The sequence below is a fragment of the Eschrichtius robustus genome, chromosome 6, assembly GCF_028021215.1.
Source record: "Eschrichtius robustus isolate mEscRob2 chromosome 6, mEscRob2.pri, whole genome shotgun sequence".
Classification (NCBI taxonomy): Eukaryota; Metazoa; Chordata; class Mammalia; order Artiodactyla; family Eschrichtiidae; genus Eschrichtius; species Eschrichtius robustus.
In genome coordinates this window covers 138,243,433-138,270,593 of record NC_090829.1, presented here as the reverse complement: position 1 = coordinate 138,270,593, position 27,161 = coordinate 138,243,433, and the positions used below count along the sequence as shown (strand labels likewise).

At 45.2% G+C, this 27,161-nt stretch overlaps 1 protein-coding gene and 1 long non-coding RNA gene across 17 annotated transcripts in view; both read left to right on the top strand.

The window, feature by feature from the left end:
- The first annotated feature begins 25 nt into the window (after positions 1–25).
- On the top strand, positions 26–3,232 carry LOC137766567 (uncharacterized). The gene is made up of 2 exons (XR_011074352.1): positions 26–346; positions 2,962–3,232. It is a non-coding gene; the product is annotated as an uncharacterized lncRNA (long non-coding RNA).
- Positions 3,233–4,932: 1,700 nt separating this feature from the next.
- The window catches only part of SETD4 (SET domain containing 4), a 423,911-nt gene continuing 401,682 nt past the window's right edge, over positions 4,933–27,161 (top strand). For 12 of the 16 annotated variants that reach the window (XR_011074340.1, XR_011074339.1, XR_011074341.1 and 9 more), the window contains exons 1-10: positions 5,818–6,023; positions 6,922–7,027; positions 10,636–10,731; positions 14,828–14,865; positions 16,990–17,078; positions 18,604–19,033; positions 21,150–21,324; positions 22,814–22,895; positions 23,834–23,914; positions 26,449–26,572. Coding sequence is in view for 3 of the 16 variants with exons in the window: in XM_068547038.1 (XP_068403139.1) it covers positions 6,018–6,023; positions 6,922–7,027; positions 10,636–10,731; positions 14,828–14,865; positions 16,990–17,078; positions 18,604–19,033; positions 21,150–21,324; positions 22,814–22,895; positions 23,834–23,914; positions 26,449–26,572 (1,227 nt within the window). In the remaining 13 variants the exon portion in view is untranslated. The other 4 variants (XR_011074349.1, XR_011074350.1, XR_011074348.1 and 1 more) reach the window with 4 other exon arrangements.

The window sequence follows — 27,161 nt, the reverse complement described above, 5'->3', positions numbered from 1 at the left end:
GCCGGCGCCCTCCCCGCGGTGCAGGGAACGTAGAGAAGGGCCATCAGTCAAGTTTGCAGGACAGTCCTGCTGAAAAGTCGCTGCTGGCGACTTCCTGCCTGGTATCAGAGAATCGTTCTGATGGGCTGTGTTGACTATGTTGAAACTGAACCCTATCCTCTGTTCTCCTCCTATTCACCCAGATGTTCAACTCTTCGCAGTTGCGCTTGAAGAAATGGGTCATTTGTACAGACTTTGTTTTTCGTGGTGTTTGAAAAATATCGCTCGAACTGAAGTCTTTGTAACCTAGAGTTGTGGAATAAGTTGGGAGAACATGGTAGGGATCAAGTGTGTGCTGCTTTCTCCCGTAAGTATGTGAAAGCCAAGCTACTGCCCTATCCTTGGATGATTCTCGCGTGTTAGTGGGGAGTGTTTACTGAATCATCATAGGGTTGCCTCACTAGATACTTACAGGGTTGTCAGGTTACCTGTATGCAGGTCCTGAACTGTATAGGTGCAGAGGGGCTTTGCAGCCCTTTCTCACTCACACTCAAAATAACTCATCAGGATGCATCTTCTTATCTCCATTTTCAAGCGAGGAAATGGATCCTCAGAAAGTTCATAAATTAGCTCGGTGGGAAATTAATTTTCTTCCTTACTATTTACCACTTAAAACAGAGGAATTAGGGGGTCTATAAGACCATTTTCATTTCTGTGCTGTCTCTTGTCGACTGAAAGAAAATGCACAACCTAGGGGACTTAAGCCTGGGATACAGTCTCTCAGATAGCTGAGGGACTGTTCTAAAGAGGTAAGGGAGGAGCCAGGATATGTAGGAGTTTTTGCAAAAACAAAACAAAACATAAAAACAACCCAGGTAGTCGGAACATCAATTACTGCTAATTAAAGAAAACCAGACATCTCAAGTTAATGAATTTAGCACTTTTCAATGTATGGGATGATGCAAGAGTCTGGGCTTATTGAAATTATTCCTTTGATGTGCACCTGAAACATCTAGAGCCAGTATCCTGTTTTTCTCCATCCTGAATTCCCTTCAGTGTGCACCGGTGCAGTCGGCCCCCCGTGGCTGATGGCTTGATCCTTTGTTTACTGAAATGGCAGGCAACATTCTTTGTCCACACTCTTATGGTATCCACAAGCTACTAGTGGCTATTTAAATGTAATTTTAATCAAAATAATACAATTAAAATTAGTTCTTTAGTTGCTTTAGCTGCACTTCAAGTGCTGAATAGTCACGTGTTAGTGACTGCTGTTTTCCACAGTGGCTGCACCAACTTACCTTCCCTAAAGTGGTAAGGACAGATTTTTTTTTTTTTTTTTTTAATTTTTATTTATTTATTTATGGCTGTGTTGGGTCTTCGTTTCTGTGTGAGGGCTTTCTCTAGTTGTGGCAAGCGGGGGCCACTCTTCATCGCGGTGCGTGGGCCTCTCACTGTTGCGGCCTCTCTTGTTGCGGAGCACAGGCTCCAAACGCGCAGGCTCAGTAATTGTGACTCACGGGCCCAGTTGCTCCGCGGCATGTGGGATCTTCCCAGACCAGGGCTCGAACCCGTGTCCCCTGCATTGGCAGGCAGATTCTCAACCACTGCGCCACCAGGGAAGCCCGGTAAGGACAGATTTTAATCAGTATTATAATATTGTAGTAGGGAAGAGTGTCCAGTATGAACTGAACTCAACTTGGATTTGTACAGAGGTGACTGGACGTTTTAAAGAGAAGTTGAGGGAGTCGGCAGGGGGAATGGAGGGGCTTGGGTAGAGTCAGGGGAAAATTATAAAGGCCTGGTGAGTGTAAATGCCCATCAGGGCTATAAAGAGACTGGGAGACAGAGGTCCTATCCTATCTGATAATTACATTTCGAAGGAATGGCTTTCAGGTCCTTGAGAAAGACTCAGGTCCTGAGTTGTAGGAGATACATACATATTGCAAATGGACAGAGGAAGAATTCACAAATTTTAAGTTCTTTTTTAGTAAATGCTCTAAGAAAGGGTAGTAAAGGACCTCTTGACAGGTGTTGGCTAGAACAAATAGTAAATTCTTCTGGCAGCCTGGAGCTCATTAAGGGGGAACAAAGGTCATCCTAGTGACACAGCCTTGAGCTATTAGAAAACTGTGTTAGTGTTTAAGTCTTTTAACGTGGGGGTTGGTGGGGGAATGGATGAAATCATTAGTCAGTAGGTTTTATAAGCCCAGGCTGAGGCCTAACTGAAAAGAGGGCTTGGAAGAGACCGGCTAGAGCTTGGTCAAGAAGAGAAACTTTGTCAATTCCCCTCTAGAAAATGGGAGTATACATGATTTTTTTCCCTCATAAAAGGAAAATACCTGTTTTATCTACCCCTTTTCTTCTGTCTTGAATGCATTTGTAATGAGAATGTGATGCCTGGAGCTGCAGCAACTATCCTGAGATCATAAGGAAACAAACTAAGAAGTTAGCCAACTCCCTAAGGATGGTACTGTGGAAAATTAGGAAGAGCTTTGATTTTTAATGACATCACTGACTCATTGGTCCAAATCTGGAACCATCTATTTCCAGCCCCCCTTTGCTTTTCAGTAAACTTTAAATTTTAGAATGGATTTACTGAAAAGTTGCAAATGCAGTACAGAAAATTCCCATATACTCCACGTCAAATTTCCCCTATTATTAACATCTGACTATTGAAACTGAGTGGGACACTGTGAGGCACTCTCACGTACAAAAGCTCCTCCATGTCCCCTGTTTCTTGTTTGTAGTAAAAGGCTTTAGTCTCCTAGGTCTTCCCTGGGTTCCAAAGAGCAGGCACATGCAGTTACTAATTAGGGAAGTGAGGGAATGCAGAAACAAAGGAAAAGCAGTTAAATAAGAAAAGTAACGACAATAGTTCAGTGATAAAACAGAGTCCTAGTTCTCCCCAAGGTATGTATGTAACAACTTGATGGATATCTTTGAACTGTTCTTTGGGAACTAAGACCCCATCCCCACCCCCAGAGGCGGAGGATGGTGACTACGTGCTGAGCACAAGCACCAGACCCCAGACTGGTTGGAACCACAAAGTTGATGATTGAGATTCCTGAAACACCACCCTGTGACCTCACCACCAAACAACTGGAAGAAAGTCATGAACTCTGCAGCCCTCACCATCAAATGTTACCTTTAAAAACGCTCCCCTGAAAACCACTGAGGAGTTCAGGTCTTCTGAGCATGAGCTGCCTGTACTCCTTGCTGGACCCTGCAATAAATGCTGTACTTTCCTTCACAACTTGCTGTCAGAAATTGGTTTTGCTGTGGGCGAGTGGACCCAAGTTCAGTTTGGTAACACTATGACGGTACATTTGTTATAACTAAGAAATAACACTGGAACAGTATTAACTAAGCTCTGTGCTTTATGTAGCTTTCACTAGTTTTTCCCTCTAATATCCCTTTTCTAGTCCAAGGTTCTCTCCAGAATACCACATTACATTTAACTGTCATGTGTCCTTAGTTTCCTCTGGTTTATGACAGATTCTCAGAATTTACTTGCTTTTCACAAACTTTGACAGCTTTTAGGAGTACAGTCGTCCCTTGTTATCCAGGACACTCCATTGGATACAAACAACCTGGGATGCTCAAGTTCCTCATATAAAATGGTCTAGTATTTGCATATAACCTAGGTACATTCTCCCATATACTTTAAATTATCCCTAGATTACTTATAATGCCTAATACAATGTAAATGCTATGTAAGTAGTTGCAGGTGTGTGGCAAGTTCAAGTTTTGCTTTTTGGAACTTTCTGAATTTTTTTTTCCTAGTATTTTTGGACTTGCAGTTGGTTGAGTCCACAGAAGTGGATACAGAGGGCCGGTTGTACTGGTCAGGTGTTTGTGGGTTTGTCTCATGTTATTCTCAAGGAAGAACTGTTACTGAGTTCAAGCTTGTACCGCTTGGTGCATGACAGGTCAATGAACTGAGACACGAGGTGTTGAGGCAAGGAATAGTGACTATTTGGAAAGCCAGCAGACGGAGAAGCTGGCGGACTAGTGTCCTAAGGAACCATCTTACCTAAGTTAGAATTCAGGCTTCTTTTATACCAAAAGGGGAGGGGTTGTGGCTGGTTGTTGCAGATCCCTTGGTACTGGCCAGACTCAGAGGGGTGTGATAATCCTTTGTTCTTGCAGCTGTTCACAGTAGGTCTGGTCATGATGTTCTGGTAAACCTTCAACAAGTTCTGCAACTTTTTAATCTCTATACAAATGAAAAGTGTTATGCCTTTAAAATGCAAGCCTGGGAGGCAGAGCCTCGTGGAAGGACTATTATGTGTATTTCAGGCTGTGGACAACGTTTTTTCTCCGATTCGTAACACAAAGGTGCAGAGCCAGCATGACTAAGCACAGGCAACAACACAACCGTTAGAGTTAAAGGAATAGATCCAATATAGAGCCAGGTTGTTCTCTGTTACAGAACTAGCGTTATGGGTTTTGGAGAGTAACATCTCCGAATGTCAGGTGAAGTACCCGTCCTATAGCTGGGAACTCCGCAATCAACATAATGCTAACCTTTATCACTTGGCCAAGGCAGTGTCTGCCAAGTTTCTCCACTGTAAAGTTACTTTTCCCTCCTTTCCATGCTGGGCTGTCTTGGAAGCAAGAGATAATCAAGGTGGGGTGGGTGGGGCAGAAATTGAGCCCCATCTCCTGTAGGGAGGCATATTTACATAAACGACTAGAACTTTCCAGTTAGGCTGATCCTGGGACACGTACAGCAACAGAGACAGCAGGGTGAAGTGGGGCTGGGCTGCCTGCAACGTGTTAAGGCCGGACTGTGGCCCGAGGCAGGGCGGGGTCAAGGCAACTTCGGCCAGGAAGTGGGGGAAGGTCCGGGATTGAGAGGCCCCGGGGCGAGGCGGAAGCTGGCGGGCCAAGGCGCGGGGTGGGAGGGTCTGCTCTGGGATGCGCGCACTTGGCGGTTCCTCCCCTGGTAGTACGGAAGGACTCCGTAGGTCGGCTTTTCAGAGCGCAGTTCCCGGTCCACGGACCACAGGCTTTTCTTCCCCCCGGCACCCGGGTCCAGCTTTGGGGCGCTCTGACCCCAGCCGGTTTTGGCGGTGGCGCTTCCGGAACACAATGCGCATGCGCACGCCGAGAGGCGGAGTCCCGCGGCGGAAAGAGCGCTCAGCCTGGCGACTGAGGGCGTGGGTCAGTGGGGACTCGAGGCGGGCCTGGCGGCGCTCTATCCCTCCCCCTGCTGCTGCGGCTCGCTTCTTTAACTCGCGAGCATCTGGCGCGCTGTTCTGGGTTTCCACGTGGGCCCGCCTACCGCCATCTTGAAGCTGTGCCAAGGTGAGCGGGTCGACTTCCGGGGCTGGGCCTGCCGTTGCCCAGGTAACGGGAACCTGCTCCTGCCAGAGCTTTCCATATATTTTAATTTTGGGGGGGGTCAAAAAGAGAGCTGAGTTCGGATGGCCTACCCCCTCCAGGCCTGGCATGATGCTGCTCATTACAGTACCCACCTACCCCCACCCCCTGTTATCTGGGAATCGTTCATTTAGCGAATGTCGACCCGAGAAGCCGCTGTGCAGGCGCGAAGGACCCTAAGGTGGGGAGTTTGTGACTGGCCGGGGTCTGAGCTCGCCCCCTGCCCAGCCAACCCGGCGGCCGGAAAACGGCGGGGGCGGGGGAGGGGCGGGGTGTGTCGCAGATGTGGGGCGGCTTCACGTCTAGGGGCTGAGGACTGGGGGCGAGGACAGTGCGGCCAGCCGTGCTGTCGCCCTGGCGCCACGTGCACAGCTCGCTCGCCGGACCCCGGGAACCGCGCGCGGCCGGGCCGGGCCTCAGTGTGGACGCGTCTCGGCCCGTGCGCGGGCGGGGCTCTGGGGACCCGGAGGGGACGAGCCGCCGGTGGCCCTGGGACCGGACTTGCCAACTTCGGGTCGACCAAATAGTGAACCTTCCAGTGCTGGGGTGGGATAGTAATAGGGCTTGGAGTTCGTGTCTTGTTATTAATTTCAGTTCTGTGGCTTTTAGTGGTTTTTAAAAAACAGTGGTATGGTTAAAATGCACATATATATATGCACGTAAGTAATATTCGTATTATGTCACTTACGTACTCATACATATATAAGGCACAGACTAGGAGGATACAGAAGTAATAGTAAAAGTCCCCTCCCCGTGCATATTTTTTAATACCCTTCCTTAAAGCCTCTTGTTTTATAAACATAAAATGTGCACAGTATCAAACTCATAAGGGATCATTGAATTTGTTCTGCATCTTTATTTTTTCATGTAATATATCTTGGACATTTTTACATCTTAGAGCATACTTACTATTAATGGCTTCCTATAGTAGGCCACTCCATTATCTGATCATGCTGGAGTGTTTAATAGATTTCATTTTTATATTTCCGAGGAAGTAACGTATAGAAACTGTAGTCATTTTAGATTTTCTTATCATCTGTTTGTTTTGTCTGCTCTCTTGGCTCTCATTTTCTCCCTAATCTGTGGCAAACCCCCGCTTAGTTTATATTTATTTCAGGATGCTGGTTTTAAGGACAAATCATTACTTACTTCACACTGAAAGAGGATTTGGTTTTTTTCTCTAAGACTTCCTAGCAGATGGGGGCTTCAGGACTACTGTTTATTCAAAGTACAGATAGGTTGGTGCTTAGTAAATGCTGATTATCGTTGATGTAAACGTCACCAAAGCACACAATTATGAAATAAGTTATGAGGATTTCTATGATTAATCAACATTTAGTAGGACCTCAAGATAAAACTGTTTTAGAGGGACTAATATAATGGGCATTCCATTACTGCACATGCTATAGCTCAGTATAAACAATTTGTATACAAAAACACTTTAAAGAAATGGTTTACTAAATAGTTACATTTGTATATTTAAATCCTTATAGGTACAAACAACAGTGATTATCATACAGCTGGAAAGAAAGGCAAAGAAAATGCTTTTTATTTTAGATTGGGCAATTAAGCAGAAACTGCAGTTTTAGTATGAAGAACGGAGGTGGAAGAACAAGCCGAATCAGAAGACGAAAACTCTTCACAAGTTCTGAATCAAGAGGAGGTACAGTTTTGATTCTTTTGGTGCCAGTGATGAAAAAAAGGAATCCTTTGTTGATTGGTATTAACACATAGCTTTTCTCAGAGGCACATGAGCAATGTTAAATTTATTTATTTTTTATTTATTTACTTTTGGCTGCGTTGGGTCTTCGTTGCTGCGCGTGGGCTAGTTGTGGTGAGCAGGGGCCACTCTTCGTTGCGGTGCATGGGCTTCTCACTGCAGTGGCTTCTCTTGTTGCGGAGCACGGGCTCTAGGCGCGCGGGCTTCAGTAGTTGTAGCACGTGGGCTCAGTAGTTGTGGCTTGCGGGCTCCAGAGTGCAGGCTCAGTAGTTGTGGCACACGGGCTTAGTTGCTCCGCGGCATGTGGGATCTTCCCGGACCAGGGCTCGAACCTGTGTCCCCTGCATTCGCAGGCGGATTCTTAACCACTGCGCCACATGAGCAATGTTCATAGAGAATATTTTTTAAAGAATATTCTTTTAAATAGTGCCATTATATTCTTTTAAACCCTTGTAGAAATACAGATATATTGCTTCAACTATGTCTTCTTTGGGGATGACTCCCAGGTTTCTGTTTCTGGTCCTGACCTCTCTTCTGACCTCTAGCTACCTATAGGATATCAATGTTTGTATGTAAATTTATCATTTCAAGTTCAGTGTAACCCAGTCTGAACGAGATACCGTACGTGAAAGTGCTTGGCCCACTGAAGAGTACTACATAAATGCAATTGTTATTTTTCATAAAAATTAATAGCACTCTTCTTAGCTGACCCCCAGCATGTCAGCACCATGGAGGTAATCTTTGACTGTGTATCCTTCTTTGCTCTCTGGAGCCCATGTCCTGCTAACTCTCACCTGGCCTTTCTTAGGTTAACTTCCCCTCTCTGTTCTACCCAGAGATGACTTTAGCCAGCTCTTGGCTGGTTCGCCACATTCTTGTTTTCTTCCCTGCTGGTTGTTCCATTTGTCACTGTCAGTCTAACTTTCTGAGGGACGTAGCCTTTTTGGTTTAGGAGCCTCCAGGATCCTCATTGTCTTTCTCTCTCTGTTTTTTTTTTTGGCCGTGCCACATGGCATGCAGGATCTTCCCCAACCAGGGATTGAACCCGTGCCCCCTGCCTTGGGAGCACAGAGTCTTAACTACTGGACCGTCAGGGAAGTCCCCCTCATTCTCTTTTGTGTGCTCTCTGAACTCCTGCCTGACATCAACTCCCTTTCTAAGTGGCTCCCCCGCCCCACTCCCTGTGTTGGCAGTAGGTTCTCTGCTCACCATTTCCTGAGCACACCTCCCACATTTCCACCTCTGCCATTCCTCAAAGTCCTTCTTCAGCCAAAACATCTTTCTTCCCTTCTCCCTGCTTGTTCAGTTTCTCTCTAACCTTCGAGGCTGAGTTGAGATCTTATGTTTTTGGTAATGCCATTTCCAATTCTCACTAATGTCACTGGGTTATCATGCTTATTGGGTACTATTCTTTAGGAGCTATGGTTTTCCAGTTGTTTTTCATGGAAGTCTTGTTTCCCCAACTAAAATGTTAACTTTTTGAGGGTGAGGAACATGTTGAACGCTCTCCACAGTGGTTAACAGTGCTGGGAATGTAGTAGTTGCTTATTAAATGTTCTTGCTGTAAACTCTGTTCTCTAGGTTGTGATAACGTATTTTAGGAGCCTTAGATTTTGGATCATGTATTTTTTTAGAAAACACTTTCATTGAAGTATAATTGATGTACAATGAATGTCACATATTTAAAGTGTATAATTTGATAGATTTTGACATATGTATACACACAGTAAACCATTATCGAAATCAAGATATGAATATATTCATCACCCCAAGAAGTTTCCTTGTTTCCCTTTGTAATCCTTTCATCTTGCCCTCTTTGAACCCTCTCTCCCTCCATCTTTAGATAACCACTGATCTGCTTTCTTTCACTATTGGTTTGTTTGTTTTATAGTTTTATTTAATCATATAGTATGCATTCTTTTTTATCTGCCTTCTTTTAGTCAGCATAATTATTTTGAGATAATTCTCTGTTGTGTGTATCAATAGGTCATTCTTTTTTATCGCTGATAATATTCCATGATTTGTTTACTTCAATTGTTCCAGCAATATTTATTGAAAAAACTATCCTTTCTCCACGGAATTGCCTTTGCATTTTGTGAAAAACCAGTTATCCACATATGTGTGGGTCTGTTTTAGACTTTCTTTTCTGTTCCATCGATTTCTTTGTCTGTCTTGATGACAGTATCACACAGTCTTAGTTACTGTAGCTTTATAGTAATAAAAAGTTTTGAAATCAGTATTTCGAAGTGGTTTTGGCTATTCTAGGTTCTTTGCATTTCCATGTGAATTTTAGAATCATCTTGTCAATTTCTACAAAAAAGCCTGCTTACATTTTGATTTGGATTGTATTGAATCTATAGGTCAATTTGGGGAGAACTTGACTTCTTAACAATATTGAATCTTCCAACCCATAAGCAAGATGTATCTCTCCATTTGTTCAGATTATTGATTTGAGATCTTAAAAAAATTTAAAAAAAATTTTTAGTTGTAGTAAAATTACGTGTAACATAAAATTTACCATTTTAACAATTTTTAAGTGTAGTTCAGTAGTGTTCAGTACATTCACATTGTTGTACAACCAGTCTCCAGAATTCTCTTCATCTTGCAAAACTGGAACTCTATACCCATTAAATAATAACTCCTCATTCTTCTCTCCCCCTAGCCCCTGGCAGCTACCACTCTACTTTTTGTTTCCATGAACTTGGCTATTCTAGATACCTCATGTAAGTGGAATCATACAGTATTTGTCTTTTCGTGAGTGGCTTATTTCACTTTCAGTAATGCCCTGAGGATTCATCTATAAAGCGTGTGTCAGCAGGATTGGTTCCTTCTGAGAGCTGTGAGAGGAGGATCTGTTCTAGGCCTCTCTTTTTGGCTTTGTCGATGGCTGTCTTCTCCCTGTGTTTCTTCTATCATCTTCCCTCTGTTCTTGTGTCCAAATTTTCCCTTATTATAAGGACACCAGTCATACTGGATCCAGGTCCACCCTGATGACCTCATTTTAACTTGGTTACCTCTGTAAAGACCCTATCTCTAAATAAGCTCGTATCCTGAGGTACTGAGGGTTAGGATTTCAACATAGGAATTTTGGGGTACACAATTCAACCCATCATAGATGCCTTTTATTTATTTTTCTTTGCTTTTTGCACTGGCTAGAACCAGTGTAGTGTTGAATAGTAGTGGGGAGAACAGACATCCTTCTTCTGTTCCTGATCTTAGGGGGAAAGCACGTAGTTTTTCATCTTTAAATATGTCAGCTGTAGGTTTTTTGTTAGATATTTTTTGTCGGGTTGAGGAGGTTCCCTTCTATCCTTGTTTGCTGGGAGTATTTGTCAGGAATGAGTGCTAGATTTTATCAAATGCTTTTCCTGCATCTTTGAGATGATCTTGTGGTTTTTCTATTTTAGTTTACATGATTTGTGCATGTTTTAAAATTTATTCCCTTTTATGATATGACTGTCTGAGACAGTTCATCAGAGATTTACTTTTTAAATGGTGATCTGATTATATAGTGATTTTAATCACCAGTTTTTCTTTCCTCTCTTGATTAGTGAATGAGAGCTACAAGCCTGAATTTATAGAGCTTAAGAAGTGGCTGAAAGATAGGAAGTTTGAAGATACAAACTTAATACCTGCTTGTTTTCCAGGTAAGGTCTGGCATTCAACTCTCACATGAGAGACATGTGGGCCCAGGTGGTAGGAAAGCAGGGGTGATTCTTGCAGGTGGGCTGTATTCTTTCTGTGGGCATATCATCTCCTCAACCCGACAGAAAATATCTAACATCTTCTGTTGTGTGGCAGCCTTCCTGCCTTGTAGGTGTAATATTTACTTGACCTTATTCTAAAAATGAGTTTAAGTGGCTTGTGGAGAGAAATTCCAAAATGGTGAAATAAAATTAAAAGTTAGAAAACGGAAAGGAGAATAGAAAATTAAGACGAAGGCAGGGATAAGGATAACACATAAAAGCCATGATTATGAAATTTCGTACCCCTGTCAGAGGTGAGCTACAGATTTGACTCATCTTTCCAGCAGCCCAATGTATATGATCAGTTATCTGAATCTTAGTGTTCTGTAAACACAGCTCAGTTGTTTACTCATCAGAAGTACAGGTATTTCTGGAACTTAGACCTGAGGGAAACATCTTCACTGGGCTTTTCTGGGAGGACGTTGTGTAATGTGGGGACTGGTGTCCCCATCAACTTGCTTATGGTGATTTCATGGGATTCTCAAGCCATGCAGGCTGATGGGATTATCCCTTAGCTCAGGAGCATCACCGTAGTTTTCTAAGGGGAGGGGTTCCAAAGAACCAGCAGAGGCGCTTGGTCCCTGGGGGGTGGCTCCAGGAGAGGAGCCCTTAGGGAGGCCTCAGTGGTATTGCCCCCCGAGCATTGGAGGAGGAGCCCCTGTGTGGCCCTGGCGTCCACAGTCACCTGAACAAAGGTGGGTGAACATTCTCTTCTGGAAGGTGAGGAGCTTGCTGTGGAGGTTGGATTAACATTGTTTTCTGAAAATTGAGGAGCTTGTCGTGGAGTTTGGGTTAGCATTCTCTTCCGGAACATTCTCTCACAGAAGTTGGGCAGCTTGTTATGGGCTTGTGCCTGCATACAAGGCGACCCAGCTCTGTCCACAAGTGGGCTTGAGGTAACCACAGAGAGGACCACCTGTCTCTGTGCTGCAGATCTGCTGTAGCACAGAGACAGTTATGTGCTGAGGGCTTTGAAGTTCTGTATCACAGGGCAGGTGCAGACATTTCACCTTGTAGAATATTTATATCATATGCCTCTGAATGCTTCCCTTGGCGATTAAAATGATCATTCAAGTACCCATTAGGTAATTTAACTTTGAGCAAACTAACTTCCCTATATATCACCCAAGATAAATGATTTATCACGTGTGCCCCTGGTCCAGTGAGGCGATGTGTGTAAAGTTGTTCCCTATGTGTCAGTTATACGTGATGACTTTGGGCTAAAATACTTGATTTGAACCATGTTCTGTTAGGATTGCTCCTTCTTTATGATGGTGAACCATATTTATCAGCCTCTAACAGAATGTTTAACTTTCTGTTTTTGTGTGTCAAGGAACGGTCAGTAAAAACCATACTCTTAGATTTTACTGGATGGAGTTCTTTATGAGATGATCAAGGGAAAGTAGTGTCAGGAGTGGACTTGCTGTGCCTAAGGCCTGCCTACTCCTCGGGTGTCACTTTGCCTTAAGAAGGGTAGGTTTAAAATTATCAAGCAGGAATTGGCATATGGTTTCAATCGAGTTCCTGAAAATAAGTAATCTGTCTATGGTTTGGAGCAGTGAAGAGTTAGCAGTTTTAAAAGTAGGAGCAACTTTCTCTGGGCCCACCTCCAGATTCATGGTCTTGGAGGAGCTAAAGCAAAGTGGTTTGGCAGTGATTAGAACCCAGTGCTTACAGTTCTGGGGTCAGGGAACCTTCTGCCTTAGCTCAGGCTGCCGTAGCAAATTACCATGGGGTGGGTGGCTTAAAACAGTCATGTATTTCTCACAGTTCTGGAGGCTGGAAGTCTAAGATCTGGCCTGGGCAGATTCAGTGTCTAGCGAGGACCGATTCCTGCTTTGCAAATTGCCATCTTCTCACTGTGTCCTCACATGGTGGTGAGCTGGGAGCTGGAGCAGGCTCTCTTGTCTCTTCTTATAAGGGCACGAATCCCATTCATGAGGGCTCCACCCTTATGACCTAGCCACTTACCAGAGGCCCTACCTCCTAAAGTCATCTCACTGGGGGCTGAGAAATCAACCTATGAATTTGGGGGGGGGGGACACAAGCATGCAGTCAGCAACACCTTCCCTAAGTGCTTTCTATATCTTCAGCTCTTAATCAATGTATGATAGGAGAGCATGTTGATGGGAGTCTGTCAGAATGTACAGAATTCTGGGGAGTTAGTCTTGGTTTATGGAGGGGCAAGGCAAGGCTCCCAAGTTGCAAGCAGGATTCAGTCTTTAGACTCTGACCTGATTTATGCTTTGGGAGCTGACCCTAGTATTTCCTTTTAATGCTAAAAGCACTGTCCATACTGGGGCCTCCCGGGTAGATGGATGGTAGCAGAAATTATAAGGCAGGGAGAAGTCTGTAATAAGATCCTCATGGCCACTTGCTACCTTGCCTTAGTAAGTGCAGGTTACTGTGATCTGCTTTCTGATCTACTGAATACTATATTGTAGACATGTATCTTCCGGATTTATTCCACATGCCAAGTTCTGTTCATGTGTGCTCGAAGAGAAATTTCCACTTAAATTAGCACATGAATTTTTTTAAAGGATGACCCCACAGAAAAAAATCCTCTCATTAGTAATTGATTTCAGGAAGGGTTCTGGCCCACAGGGATGATTAACTCCACCGTGGGACACACAGAAGAAATTAAATAAGTTCTTAAAACCAAAACCATGTGTTTGAGCAGACAGACGCTTCTGGGTAGGGAGATGACTCATCAAATCAAGCTTGCCAGACACCCAATTCGGGACCCGAGGCGGGAATTCCCTCCAGGAACCTGCAGCTCCCATTAGTCCCGCGGGCATTGACCTTTGCCGAATTATATACCCTCCTAGCTGAGAGAAAAAAGTCAACAACTGTGGATTTGAGAAGATGACTAGAGAGACTCCGTATGATAGTTACAGGTCATACCTATTGTGCCCATCCCTGCCGGAGAAGCTGTCGTCTGACTGTTGCAGGAGGGCAGCCTTGGGCACAGAGGGGTAGACGTCTGCGTGTTGGTGGCGTTGACAGAGCTGCTGCGGAGGTTAGTGTTGTGAGTGTGCTCTGGCCCAGGCCTTGGCTCACGGGAAGCAGCTGGCCCTGGATCTACGCTGCTGAGCTCCTCCGGTCAAGGAGGGCGTGGCTAATGGCTTGCCTGGCTGGGGTGGGGAGGGGGTAGGCCTCAGGCTTTGTGGGACCTGAGTGGGCTTTACTGGTCATTCTGTCAAAGACTTGAGATGATTACTGGGGGAAGGCCGGGTCTGGCAGTGGGTGAAAGTGGCCTGCGGGTCCAGCCTCTGAGGTTGGGTGGGCGTTAGGATTAGGCTCCACCCCGGCTGGTGAGCCCCAGGGTAGAGAGGCCAGCCTCAAGTTTCCTGTAAGAGGCCCAGCAGCAGATCTGCCTAAGGGTGATGATCTTTAGGTGTTGACTCTGAAGCTGACTTTGCCCTTCAAGATTATAAACCCAAAAGGAGGTCGGGCCATTTTCCAGAATAGCTTCTTTTTTTAAAAAAAAAGTATTTATTTATTTTTGGCTGCATTGGGTCTTTGTTGCTGCGCACGGGCTTTCTCTAGTTGTGGCGAGCAGGGGCTACTCTTCGTTGCGGTGCATGGGCTTCTCACTGCGGTGGTTTCTCTTGTTGTAGAGCACGGGCTCTAGGCGCGTGGGCTTCAGTAGTTGTGGCATGTGGGCTCAGTAGTTGTGGCTCACGGGCTCTAGAGCACAGGCTCAGTAGTTGTGGCGCACGGGCTTAGTTGCTCCGCGGCATGTGGGATCTTCCCGGACCAGGGCTCGAACCTGTGTCCCCTGCATTGGCAGGCGGATTCTTAACCACTGCACCACCAGGGAAGCCCCAGAATAGCTTCTTGATCCTCTGGTTGCCCTGGGAGTCAAAGGATGCGAGACACTCAGCTTCAGCTTTGTGTAATTTTGAAGTTCATCCACATCTTTTATGCAAAATAGTATCTCTAAGACCTTGAAGAAAGAGTAGGATTTACCCTTTTTCTGTCTTTGCATTCCTAGGTACAGGAAGAGGGCTGATGAGCAAAACATCCCTACGGGTGAGAATTTCTCTCTTATCTTGAAACCCAAAGTAGATTTTCCTGCTTTGTTTTTGTGGTTCAAACAAGTGAATTAAAAATATTTTAGACATACAGATTTTTTTTTTTTTTTTAACTTAATGGATAATTTTGAATACAGTTCTGTCAGTTAGAAATAAGTTTGCAGCGTATAAGAGACAAACCCAAGGTAACTGAGCGCAAGTGTCTCTTGCCGTCATGTAAACAAGCCTGGACAGGCAGACCTGGGCTGGCGCGCTGGTCTCTTGGGCTCCGTCCAGCTCTTATCCACGTTCTGAGAGGGAGCCCCACACCCTCAGCTCCAGGGTGTAGCTCCAGGAGCTTGAGCAGCAGGATGGCGCAAGGGGTGAGGGAGGGCAGGCTTCCCCTCATCCCGGAAATTCCAGCTCCGTCTCCTCTGCCAGCTCCCAGCTGCCGCGACCCTGCACCCTTCAGGTGGGACTGCATCGGGGAGGAGGAGGAGCAGGGAGGGCGTGTTGGGGTAGGCGACTAGCAGTCTCTGCCGCAGCAGGTTTTGTAAATCGGATCATATTTTAAATGCGCTGGGGATGGGGTGGGGGTGGAAGGGAGCTGCTCGAATCTGAGCATCCATAGTAAGTACAGCCCGGCAGCCCAGCCGGCTGCTAACCCTCCTGGCTTCTGTCTCCTCACCTGGAAAGCGGGAGGTAAGTCATGCGGATGCTCTCCAAGGTCTGTTTCAGTTCTTCTGTGCTGCTTAAAGGGTATCTAATGCACAATTTTCTGTAAAGCTAGAAATTAATTCCTTAATTTATTTGTAATAATCTTAATTTTCTATTTCAAAATTGTTTTAATTTATTTTTAGTTCCTTAATTTAATTTATAAAAAAACCCAGCTGTGTATATATCTTTAGCCTAAAGAATGGTAGCTTTTAATGTTGTAATTCTATTATGCTATCTTAATTTTTTTTTTTAAACATTTAAAATTGTGGTAAAAGTTACATAACATAAAATTTACTATCTTAATCATTTTTAAGTGTGCAGTTCAATAGTATTAAGTACACTAACGTTGTGCAATATTTTTCTTTTTGAGGGGAGGTATATGACTTCATTCTGTAGCAGAATTTGGGGGGAGAAATACACCTCTCATGAATATAGCAGTGACTATGGGTAGTTTTTGTTTAGATCATGAAATGATAATTGGCAGTTGCTTTACATGTACTTTCAAATGTGGCTTTTTTGTGAAAACTTTTTGAAAATTGAGATGTATTTTACACATAGTGAAATGCACAGATTTAAAGTGTCCAGTTTGATGAGTTTTGATGATGAAGACATTTACCCCAGTCAAGACAGAGAGCATTTTATTAAGTGCCTTTTTTTAAATCAGAAAGTCATGGGATGTCAGAGCAGGAAGGGACTGTAGTGACATCCCAACTCAATCTTGAATCACAGATGAGGAGACCGGAAATTGAACCCAGGAGATTTTGGCTGTGATGTTTAACCAACTTAGATGCCAGTTATGATGAAAGCAGCATCTTATATCTGGCTTCTTAGTGCTTTGTTTCTGATGTCTCTTCCTTGACATCTTGATTTTTCTTTTTGTGTTTCTGTCTCAGTGGGAGAAACTGAAAGCTATACTTTGGCAGGTGGTCAAATGAGACCCTTGTGCTGGGGGGGCTGCCCTTCTTTCTTCAGCCACTTGGTGCAGGTTATATGGCGAGTAGGCCATTGCTGGGAATAGTCACTGGACACATGGATTTCACTGGAAGAATTTTTTGGAGTGGTTTCTGTCTGTTGCCTATAGGTAGCACTATTTCCTGGTGTCAGAAAGTGAAGGAATTATATGATTTGAGTTGTCAGAGTGTTTCCACATTCCTTTCTGGTGGAAGGTTGACTGGTGGTGGGTGTCAGTCACACAATTAACCTTTAATTCTTGCTGGGAATGTAGTATCTATCCCTGGCGTGGGAGCAGCCTTGCCTGCATCTGCTGACTTAAACTGGGAAGCCCATCCACTGAGGGCTCTTCGGTCATCTGTGGTTGGGCTCTGCTGGGTTCTTATTAGATGATTGTGGAATCAAGGACTTTAAAGACTCATTCAGGTCCTTCCCAAAGCATGGATGTCCTAAACTTTACTTTCTTTTTGGCAAGGAGGGACAGATGATTATCTCATTGCCCGAGAGTTGCCTGCTCACCACGGACACAGTGCTTAGAAGCTACTTAGGGGCGTATATTGCCAAGTAAGTGACCGCTCACCTGCTTGTCTGGGGCGAGTGCTTCTCCTTTAAACTTTATATCATTGGAGAGTATGTCGTCCAAGACATAGTTCATTAGGACCCAGCCCTTTCATGTAGCTAATAAATATCTGAAATGATTTGAAAGGTTTACTCTGTTTTATGAAGTTGGTTCTTAATTCATTGTAAACTGCATTTTTAAGGTTTTAATAGGCTGCTTGGGATGTGGGTTTGAATCCTGATCTAACCTTACTAGAAAATAAGGATTGAATGGGATAATAGATGTAAATCACGGCTGAGTGCCTTGGCTCATGACAGTCCATTCTCCTCCGTTGTAGTAGGTCTTGACAAATTCTATTTATTCTTTTATTTTTACCCTTATTGTACTTGCTTGAATTCCCCTTCAGCTATGAAGAGCTCTTGACAGTATGAGAGAGTTGGTTTTGTTTGGCATAGAAGAGAGGAGGCCAACATGGGAGCTGAGAACTATTTTCTGGCTTATGTTATAGGTGGTCTCTGTTTTGGGTGGGTTTCTGAGGACAGCGTGAGGGAGATCCTCAGCATAACGGGTTTCTAAATTATAAAGGTTGAAAGATTGTATTGTTTCTCAATGCACGGTAAGTTCTGGACTTTTTTCCGCTGGCTTACTTTTGTAAGAGGGCTGGTGTATTTTCATTGGCCTGAGTAGAGGCAAGGATACTCTTAGTATTAACATTTTCTGAAATTTTGAGTAGAATGCATGGTAATTTAGGAATCTGGACTTTGAAGGATTAATGAAAACTTTCCTAAATACATTCATGCAACATGTGATCTTTTTATTGGTAACAAATAAAAATACTGCAGTGTATAATTTGCAATAGAATGGGTAAATTTAAGACAAAAGCTTTAGATCTGTAACAGGTATATAATGAGCCTATTCAGTTTTCTGCCTGGGTTAGTATCATATAATAGAACTTTCTGCAATGATAGCATTGTTTTACCTTGTGTTGTCTGGTATGGTAGCCACCAGCCACATATGGCTTAAGAGCACTTGAAATGTGGCTTTATGACTGGGGAATTGAATTTTCAATATTATTTAATTAAAAAAAATAAAAATTGAAATAGCTGTATGTACCCAGTGGTTACTGTGTTGGATGGGGCACGTTTAGGTTCTTTCCACCAATTGCCCTCCAACCCCCAAGATTTATATCCTTAACCAAGTGAAACAAGTGAAATTCCAGCAAAAGCTTTAACACTGGAGAACCAAGTTGGAAGCAAAGAGGTTTTTGCAAGAAAGAATCTCTGGCAAACAAAGCTGGAACTCGGGTTAGTGAGCCAGTTCTTGTATCAGTGTGACTGGTTCACTGCATTTGTACTGGGGTGCAATCCGGAGAGGAAAGCCTTGAGGAAGGAAGACCTCTCTTGGGTGTGTTAGGTGAACTTGGCCACAGTCCCTCTGGGAGCAGAACTAAGCCCTAGGATGTCTGTACCTCTTGCTTACGCCATATTTTGAATGAAAGTAATTCCTTTAATCTGATTTTCATTTTAAAAGGTGGCAGCCTCCTCCATCTCCTGTGCTGGCTCTTTGCGCCTTTTTAGTTTCAGAAAAGCATGCTGGGGACCGGTCTCCCTGGAAGCCTTACCTGGAGGTTTTGCCCAAGGCCTACACCTGCCCTGTTTGTTTGGAGCCAGAAGTGGTGAATCTTCTTCCCAAACCTTTGAAAGCAAAGGCCAGAGAGCAAAGAACCCACGTGCAGGAGTTCGTTTCTTCCTCCAGAGACTTTTTCTCTTCCCTGCAGCCTCTGTTTTCGGAGGCCGTCGAGAGCATCTTTAGCTACAGCGCCCTCCTGTGGGCTTGGTGCACCGTGAACACCAGGGCTGTGTACTGGAAGCGCGCGCCGAGGCAGTGCTTTTCCGCAGAGCCGGACACCTGCGCGCTCGCCCCGTTCCTCGATCTGCTGAACCACAGCCCCGACGCCCAGGTGAGACGTTAACCGGGAGACCCGTGTTTGGTTTCAGTAGGATGGGCTCTAACGTGTAGAACCTGTGACTCGGGAGAGCGAGCAGAACCACAGGGAGAGGTGCAGCTGGTCAACCCACCTGCTGTCAGGTAGGCTCCTCTCTTTCTTCCCGACCCTGTTTCCCCTCCGGCATCCTTTTCCTTTGCCACTTTTCCCTGCTCTGCTCTGCAGGCCTGCAGGTGCTCTGTCCCCTGTATGGCCCGAACCCTAGCCCTCCCCCGCCTCCCCATAGTGCAGCATCCTTCTTCCTCCTTTCAGACCTGGGGCTGAAGTCTCGCTTGCTTTCCGGTCTCTTTCCCTTTCGCACTTGGTGGCATCGCTGTCAGCATTTTGCTGTGATCTCTGAGGAACTTGCTCCTTCGCCCCTTGGAGCTCTGCAGTCTTAGAGGACAGGGACTTTGCCTTGTACCTTTTGTAACCCCAGTGCTCAGCACAGGGCCTGGCACGTAGTAGGTGTTCAATCAACAGTTTCTGGCCGGATGGCTATTTGTGGGAAATCGTTAAGGGGTCCCACTTTGGGAGTCATTCGGAGATCTCTTCTTGCCCAGGCTTCTCTGCTCCAGCACATAAGGGAGATGATTGTATCTGCGGGGCACACGGGGCTGAAGGCCTTGGCATGAGGGCACAGGATGTCTGTGTGTCAGCTAACCTGTTGCCTGTGCAGGGTGCGCTTGCACGCGCACTGACGGGACCTGCACCCACGCTGTCCTCTTCGTGACCCGTGCCACCCTGAGAAGCCCACGTGCCCACGAGAGGAGCGCGTGGGCGTGGAGGGGAGGCCCTCCCTGTGCTGTCTTAGGCTGCGGCCATCGCCGTGCCTGTCTGCTCGTTGCTTTTCTAGAAAGATGCATTTCTAACAAAATTAAGCAAAGGAGACTGAGGGTGGATGGGTGTTTCTGTGGCTGATATTGCTGAAATAAAGTCAAGGGGGTACAGGACAGTAGGGTACTGGCCACGGGGACTCGGTCAGTCCCCATTGGTGTGACTTTCTTTTTATTGGGCTGTTAGTGCATTTATGTTCCAAACCAGGGATTCTACAGTTGAGTGTCAGGGCGTCGCAAACTACAGTCTAGGGCACGTGGTCCCAGGATCCTGGCAAAGCCTAAAATACTTACTCTCTGGCCCTTCATGGAAAAAGATCGCCAGCCCCTGGTCGAAAGTGCGCTGCAGCTGGCTTTTGACGTGACACCGCAAGCCTTGGCCCTGATCTCTTGTTGATGCCGCAAGGTAGAATTTCAGCCTGTTCTTATCCTCATCTCACTGCAGTTTGCTGCTTAGTGAGAAGGCCTCAGTGCTTGTACCCGCCGCTTGTTGTGGGAGCAGTTCGGTCTCCTTGGTCTTTTCCTCTCGGCCTGTTACCTAACAAAGCTGTCACAAAATCCATATGACAGTATCAGCCAACATCATGCTGCTCACAAAAGGCTGTGTATCGTAGGACCTGAAATTTCATGCTCGGCCTTGACATCTTTGGGCCTTGCGGGGCCCCGAAGGCCTGACCGTGAGTTCCTCTGCCCTCTCTGGATATTTCCCACCCAGCGGGCAAGGCTTCCCACCCAGCGGGAAGTTGCCCTCAGCCAGACTGGCTGTAGCTCGCCTGGTCCTCAACCGAATGCGTGTCACCTCCCTGCCAGCCCTCAAAATTATTCAGACAGGCAAATCACATCGCCCCAGGGGAACCAGGGCATCACCCCTTGCTCCTGCAGGCCTGCTTCCCATGGCCTCTGCTGTCACTCCGCTCCCAGGCACAGCCCCTGTGTGGCCCTGTGTGGTGTGCTGTGTCCTCCCCCCGGGCTGTATGGGTGACTTACAATAAACTGCCGTTAGTCATCTGTCCGATGTCAGGTGTCGTGTGTTTGGCCATCCTCAGAGCCCCCAGGCGGGACTCCCTCCCACCCCTATGGGGTGAAGTCGAGGAGAACCAAAGAGGCCAAAGTGCGGACGTGGCATTTTTTCTCCACGTGGATAAATTCCGTGATGAGTGCTTGAAAGCGGCATCCTGCTTAAATTAATACGATCACTTAATCTTTTTAGTTTTCTGCTTTGCTTTAAAAACATCTTTTACAATTCTTTTTTCTAGGTAAAAGCAGCGTTTAATGAGGAAACTCGCTGTTATGAAATTAGAACAGCTGTGAGCTGTGGAAAACACAAAGAGGTGCTCATCTGCTATGGCCCTCACGATAACCACCGCCTGCTCCTCGAGTATGGATTTGTTTCCATCCGCAATCCTCATGCTTGTGTTTATGTCTCAAAAGGTTGGAATTAACTTTGGTTCTGATCACTAAGATGATAGAATTCCCCACCCCCCCATCTGTGGTTATGTTAAGTTTTTGTAACAACGGCAAAACCTTAAAGCGTATATCATTTATTTTCTCCTAGGCAGGGCTAGCCTAATTCTTATTGACCACGTCATTTTGGTGTTGAAGTAAAGCCAGCAAAGCTTTGATTGATATTGAGGATAAGAAGAACTGAGAAGACTTTTATTGCATTAGGTCAGACAGTAGAATGGAAGAAAAGAGAAACTGCTAGGGAAATAAATAGAGTATTAATAGATGGCAAGAAATGGAAAGTTTTGTACTGAGACATTGTCACTTAAGATGAAATAGGATTAGAGAGCAACAAGTAAAAAGTATTTATGAAGCACCCACTGTGTGTAAGGTGGTGTACCAATCACAGGGTAAATATGTTACACAGTCCTCCTTTGGGCGGTTTAATGGCATGATAAAATATGCATTCCGTTTATGTTCTTTTGTTACCTAGCACCATCATTGGTATTACTCTTTTTAAAATAATGATTTACCTATTAAATTTATGCTGTGAAAATTCCAAATATAGTATTAAAAATAGTGCATAGGGGGCTGATTTTTTCCCCCTTCCTTGAAGCAGCAGAGAAATAGTTTTCTAGGCATTGAAGAAATGGCTAGAGATTTACAGAGTGTATAATTTGAGGTAGTTTTAATATAAGTTCTAATGGAAATAGAGACTTGGTCAAGGTGATACTACGCCATCCTATTACTAGCCAAAGTAATAATGTTATTTCTCAAAATGAAATGGAAAAGCGAAAACTGGGCCTTGCTGGGTCTCTTAGAAAGCTAGCTTTGAAATTAGCCTTATATTATCAGAATAACTTTAATATTGATGACCATGAAGTATTGATTTGTTAAATAATTTGAACAAAATTCACACTTTCATTATTTCTGCATTTAAAAATAAAAGTAGAGAAATGTAAAAAGAAATTTTAAAAATAGAAAAATCCCTCATTATCCTGTGACCCCAAAAAGCTTTGTTAATTTTTTCTTGTTCATTTTCAGTTGTTTATGATTACAGTCACTAATATCCAGACAGTTTTGAATTCTGGCTTTTAAAAACTGAGTCTTGGAAACATTTCCTCATGTTTGTACGGAGGCTGTGCTTTTGGTGGGTGTAATTTCTCAGCAGTCCTGCTAATGTCATTACCCGATTTCGTGGGTTGATTTGCTTCGTGGGAGCAGGAGCTGAGGTAGCAGATGTTTTGTCCCCTGCCTTGGAATTCTTGTAGCTTTTCAAAGGGTTGAATCATACTCTCATTGAGTTGGACTTGAAGACTAGATTTTTTTGATGTGAAACAGGTAAAATTGTTTACACATGTCTTGATTGCTGACGGGAAGGAAAGTAAGCTGAGAAGAAAGGGTCCCCCCTCCCTTCCACCTGAATTATACCCTAAATCTCAGCCTGATTTTTTTTTTTTTTTTTTTTTTAATGCAGATATACTTGTTAAATATCTTCCATCAACAGATAAACGGATGAACCAGAAGATTTCCATTTTAGAGGATCACGACTTTATAGAGTAAGTGTTTCTCTCCAGAAATTATTCCTTCAGGAAATCTTGATGAAAAGTTGAGAGCTGGGGTTTTTACAGGTGTGAGCTGCCTCCCGACTTGTATCCCGTGACAGGTAGCTGCTTACTGAGCACTTACTATGTGCGGCACATCGTGCTTCATGTTGCGGGATACACAGGAGGGGAAGATGCTGGTCAGGAGACTTGTTTGGGGACCTAAGATACAAGCTTGAAGTCTCAAGTTACTGTACCGGCAGAGCCCCGTATGTACTGATCGGTGGCCCAGTGTGTTTGTGGCGAACATGTGGTCAGGTGGGGTGGCATCGGCTACTGCAGGCCAGCCTGGCCGTCAGTCACCCGGCAACAGGATGCAGGCTCTTGGGACGGGGGGAGCCTAGGTGATTCCACGCCAAATGGGATAAACTGGGTTTGAGACCCTCCCTTTCAGATTTTCTTCTATAGGTGAAATTAAGTTCTAAATAATCCAGCAACACTGTGAGGGACACTAGCTCTGGTGGCTGCCATTTGTTTGATCCTGAGGATCATCCAGATTCTTCATCATTCATCTCACTGTGGCCCCCTCATCCAAGTTCAGCTTCTTACCAAATAAAAATAGCTTTTTACTTTTTTTTTTTTTTTTTAACACAGAGAATTTTCTGTTACTCAGGCTTTATTCTTAAGTATTTGCAGACTTAACTTTTCTCTTTGTGACTAAGACCACGGGTTGTGCAATGTTTAGTGGCCCCTTTAAAAAAATGTTTGGCTTTTTAGTCATTTACCGTGATGTAATGAAGTACCGAAATGACAGATCGGTAATTTGTTTTTTTTAAATTTAATTTTTATTTTATGTTGGAGTGTAGTCGATTTACAGTCTTGTGTCAGTTTCAGGTGTACAACAAAGTGATTTAGTTATACATATACATATATCTACTCTTTTTCTACTTCAGAAATTTGACGTTTGGATGGGATGGACCGTCTTGGCGGTTACTCACAGCTCTTAAGTTGTTATGTCTGGAGGCTGAAGAATTGTAAGTTCCCTGTGTGTTGGTCATGAGCTATAGTTACGATTTGGACATAACTTTGGCTTTTTTGGGGCTTACATTCAAAGGCCCAACCTTAGAGGAGAAAGGAATGCCCTTGTATATTGGGGTTGCTTATTCTCTGTGTAACTTGCCCGTGTGGGGAGTGGTTCACTTCTAGGTTTGCACCATTTCTGGAATTCTGGTTTTAGAGTCATAGAATACACGGGCCTGAGAACTGGTCTCTCCTCACGTGTATCCCCCTGGTGACCTGCAGCTCGTTGTTCAGGGTGAACACTTCGAAAAGCGTGTGCCTTGGCCCTGGTCAGAGGAGAGCCTCTGAGCAGGTGGGTTTTTCCTGGGAACAGACCGAGCTCCTGACCACTGGCCGGGCCCCCCCGCCCCCGGTTCTGTCCTGGGGGCAGATCCAGACCCCTGCTCAAGGAGAGGCCTGGATGTTTCCATAGAGGAGGCAGGTGGAGGAGCCCCCAGTGTCGACACGCGCCCTGGTCAGGTCCTCACTGTTCCTGAGAGGCTGTTGGTCCTTCCCTTAGCGTGGAAAGGATAGTCACACATGCGGCCGTGCGCCGCTCAGCCCTGGAGCTCCTTGCGAGGGAGTCGGGGAGTAATGCCCGCTACTCAGCAAATCTCAGGTGAGAGACACCCCAGGGAGGACTTCCTGAAGATGGCGAACCCCATCCTCGAGCAGTTGGGAGGATCAGGTGAGATAACGCCAGAAGTAGCCCTCAGCACGGTGCCTAGAAGTAGTTTGTGCTCATTCCATCGTGCCCGTTGTGTTGCTGTTCACGATGTTGCTTACTTCCTTTTCTGTAGGGACTTGGGGAGAAAAACTATCCCCTGGTCTCAACACCAGAAGCAGTTGTGTCTCTTCTCAGCAGATGGTGTGTTTTTGTCGTACAGACACTGAATTCTGTATCTGATATGTTTCCTTCTTTTTATTGCTCACTAGAAAACTCAGAGGCAAATTTGTGGTCCAGCCATGTGTGCAGGATTCTAAGGCATGCAATTTATCACTGACTCATTCCTGGCTGTATCTTACCTTTCTTCTTCTCATCTTTCCTTCGTCTTGTTTTCCCTATCCATTCATCTTGCGTTTTATTTTATCTCGTGTGTACCCACATAAGTTTCTTTCAGTCTTTCTTGGAGACACATCAACCTCAAATTAAATAAAGCAACTGGATGTTTCCCAGAGGTCCTCCTGAGGCGTCTTTTCTTCCCTCTGAGTGCTTTCTGACTACCTGAGTGGCGTGGCAGAGGAAGCATGTGTTTGGGATTCTGCCTGATGGGTATTTGCATGCTAGTTCTGCCTCTCATTAGCTCCGTCACTTAGGGTGAGTGCTTTACTGTTCCGGATTCTCAGTTTCTTTGTGTCTGAGGTGGGGATTATAATGCTTTCTTCGCTAGGCGGTTGTGAAGATTAAAACAGATAATGGCTGCATATAAAGCGCTGTTCCTGGCACATAGCAATGGCGTTCCTTCTTTCTTTTTTTTTTTTTTTTTTGGCCGTGCCACGCGCATGTAGGATCTTAGTTCCCCGACCAGGGATTGAACCCGTGTCCCCTGCAGTGGAAGTGCGGAGTCTTAACCACCGGACCGCCAGGGAAGTCCCAAATGTTATTTCTTGACTTCCTTTCTTTCCCGAGAACTCATCTGCTCCTGGGGTTGCCACCATCATCCCTGAAGCTGACGACATCTAAGACTTCATTTTCTGTATGGCTTTTGGGCTGTTCTGAATTTCTCAGCGACTTCTGTGCCCTCCACTGGGATGGTAGAGCCGTCACCGTGGCCTCTCCCTCCTCAGCCACGTGCACTTCCGCGTTCTGTGCATCCAGCATCCGTCCCCCCGCCCCCTTCCTCCCTGGTTAGTGCTCCTCGCCGGCCTGTAGGCTTGACTCAGCCCCTCCTGCTCGGCACCTTGGCCGCGGCCCCCTCTTGCCTCCCCTGCAGAAAGCTGGCCCCGCCAGCCCACTGAGCCCCATTTCCTATGGACTTCCGTAGTGTAAAATTGGAAGGACCTGCGTGTAGAGAAAGGCTTCACTGTAGATTCCTCTTTCCATCTGCAGAGCATTTTACTTTGTGAAACATGTCCTGTTCCGTTTGCCATTTTTTTTAGGAGAGGCTGTCATTTGAAGAAAAGGAAAACCTCTGCCTTTGCTCCTTAGTTGGTAGTACTTTGACTGTGGACTCACCTTCCTGTCTGTCCCTTGTTCTCTTCCTGTGGCTGGTGGACGTGACTCTTCTTACTCATGTGCCAGATGCAGGACTGTGGTGCTAATAAAACTCAGGCCCTGCCTGCAGAGAGCGCCAGTTCCCTCGCTTCTTATCCTCAGCGTTCCTTCTTCTTTCCTGTATACCTTGTCTGCTTCAACACAGGACCTGCACGTGGTGGGAGGTTTGAGGGAACGTGCTGATGGAATGAGTTTTATTATGTTTCCGGAAAAATAGAGAAGTGTTCAAGTGGAAAAGCCGCCTTTGTTTTTGAAAACCTGCTGAAATGACCTTATTGAATATTTTGGTTCTAGGACATGCTGGAAAAAAGTACTTATTGGGGAAATAATTTCAGATACAAATGAGAAGACAAGTTTGGACATAGCCCAGAAAATATGCCATTATTTCATCAAGGAGAGTAAGGCTGTGCTTCAAAAGGTATGTTTCTAGAATATTGCGTTCTTTTCTTAAAGAAGTGTTTTGATGAAGAAGTTGTTTTGTACTGATACTTGTTGGATAGGGATAGTCCACCTTCTTAGGGTGTTGTTAATGCCTTAATAAATGAACACTGATGTAATCCGTGTTTTGACTGTTAACATGTGTCTACACCTTTTAATGGGTAAAATTGTTGCATGAATTCTTGGTAATAGATTTTTAAGGTACTCTTTCCCTTATTATTTTTAAATTTTTTTAGTTAAAAAAATTTTTTTTGGCTGGGTTGGGTCTTCATTGCTGTGCGCGGGCTTTCTCTAGTTGCGGCGAGCAGGGGCTGCTCTTCGTTGCGGTGTGTGGGCTTCTCATTGCAGTGGCTTCTCTTGTTGTGGAGCATGTGCGCTAGGTGCGCGGGCTTCAGTAGTTGTGGCATGTGGGCTCGGTAGTTGTGGCACGTGGGCCCTAGAGTGTGCAGGCTTCTGTAGTTGTGGTGCGTGGGCTCAGTAGTTGCGGCCCACGGGCTCTAGAGCACAGGCTCCTCAGTAGTTGCGGTGCACGGGCTTAGTTGCTCCACGGCATGTGGGATCTTCCCTGA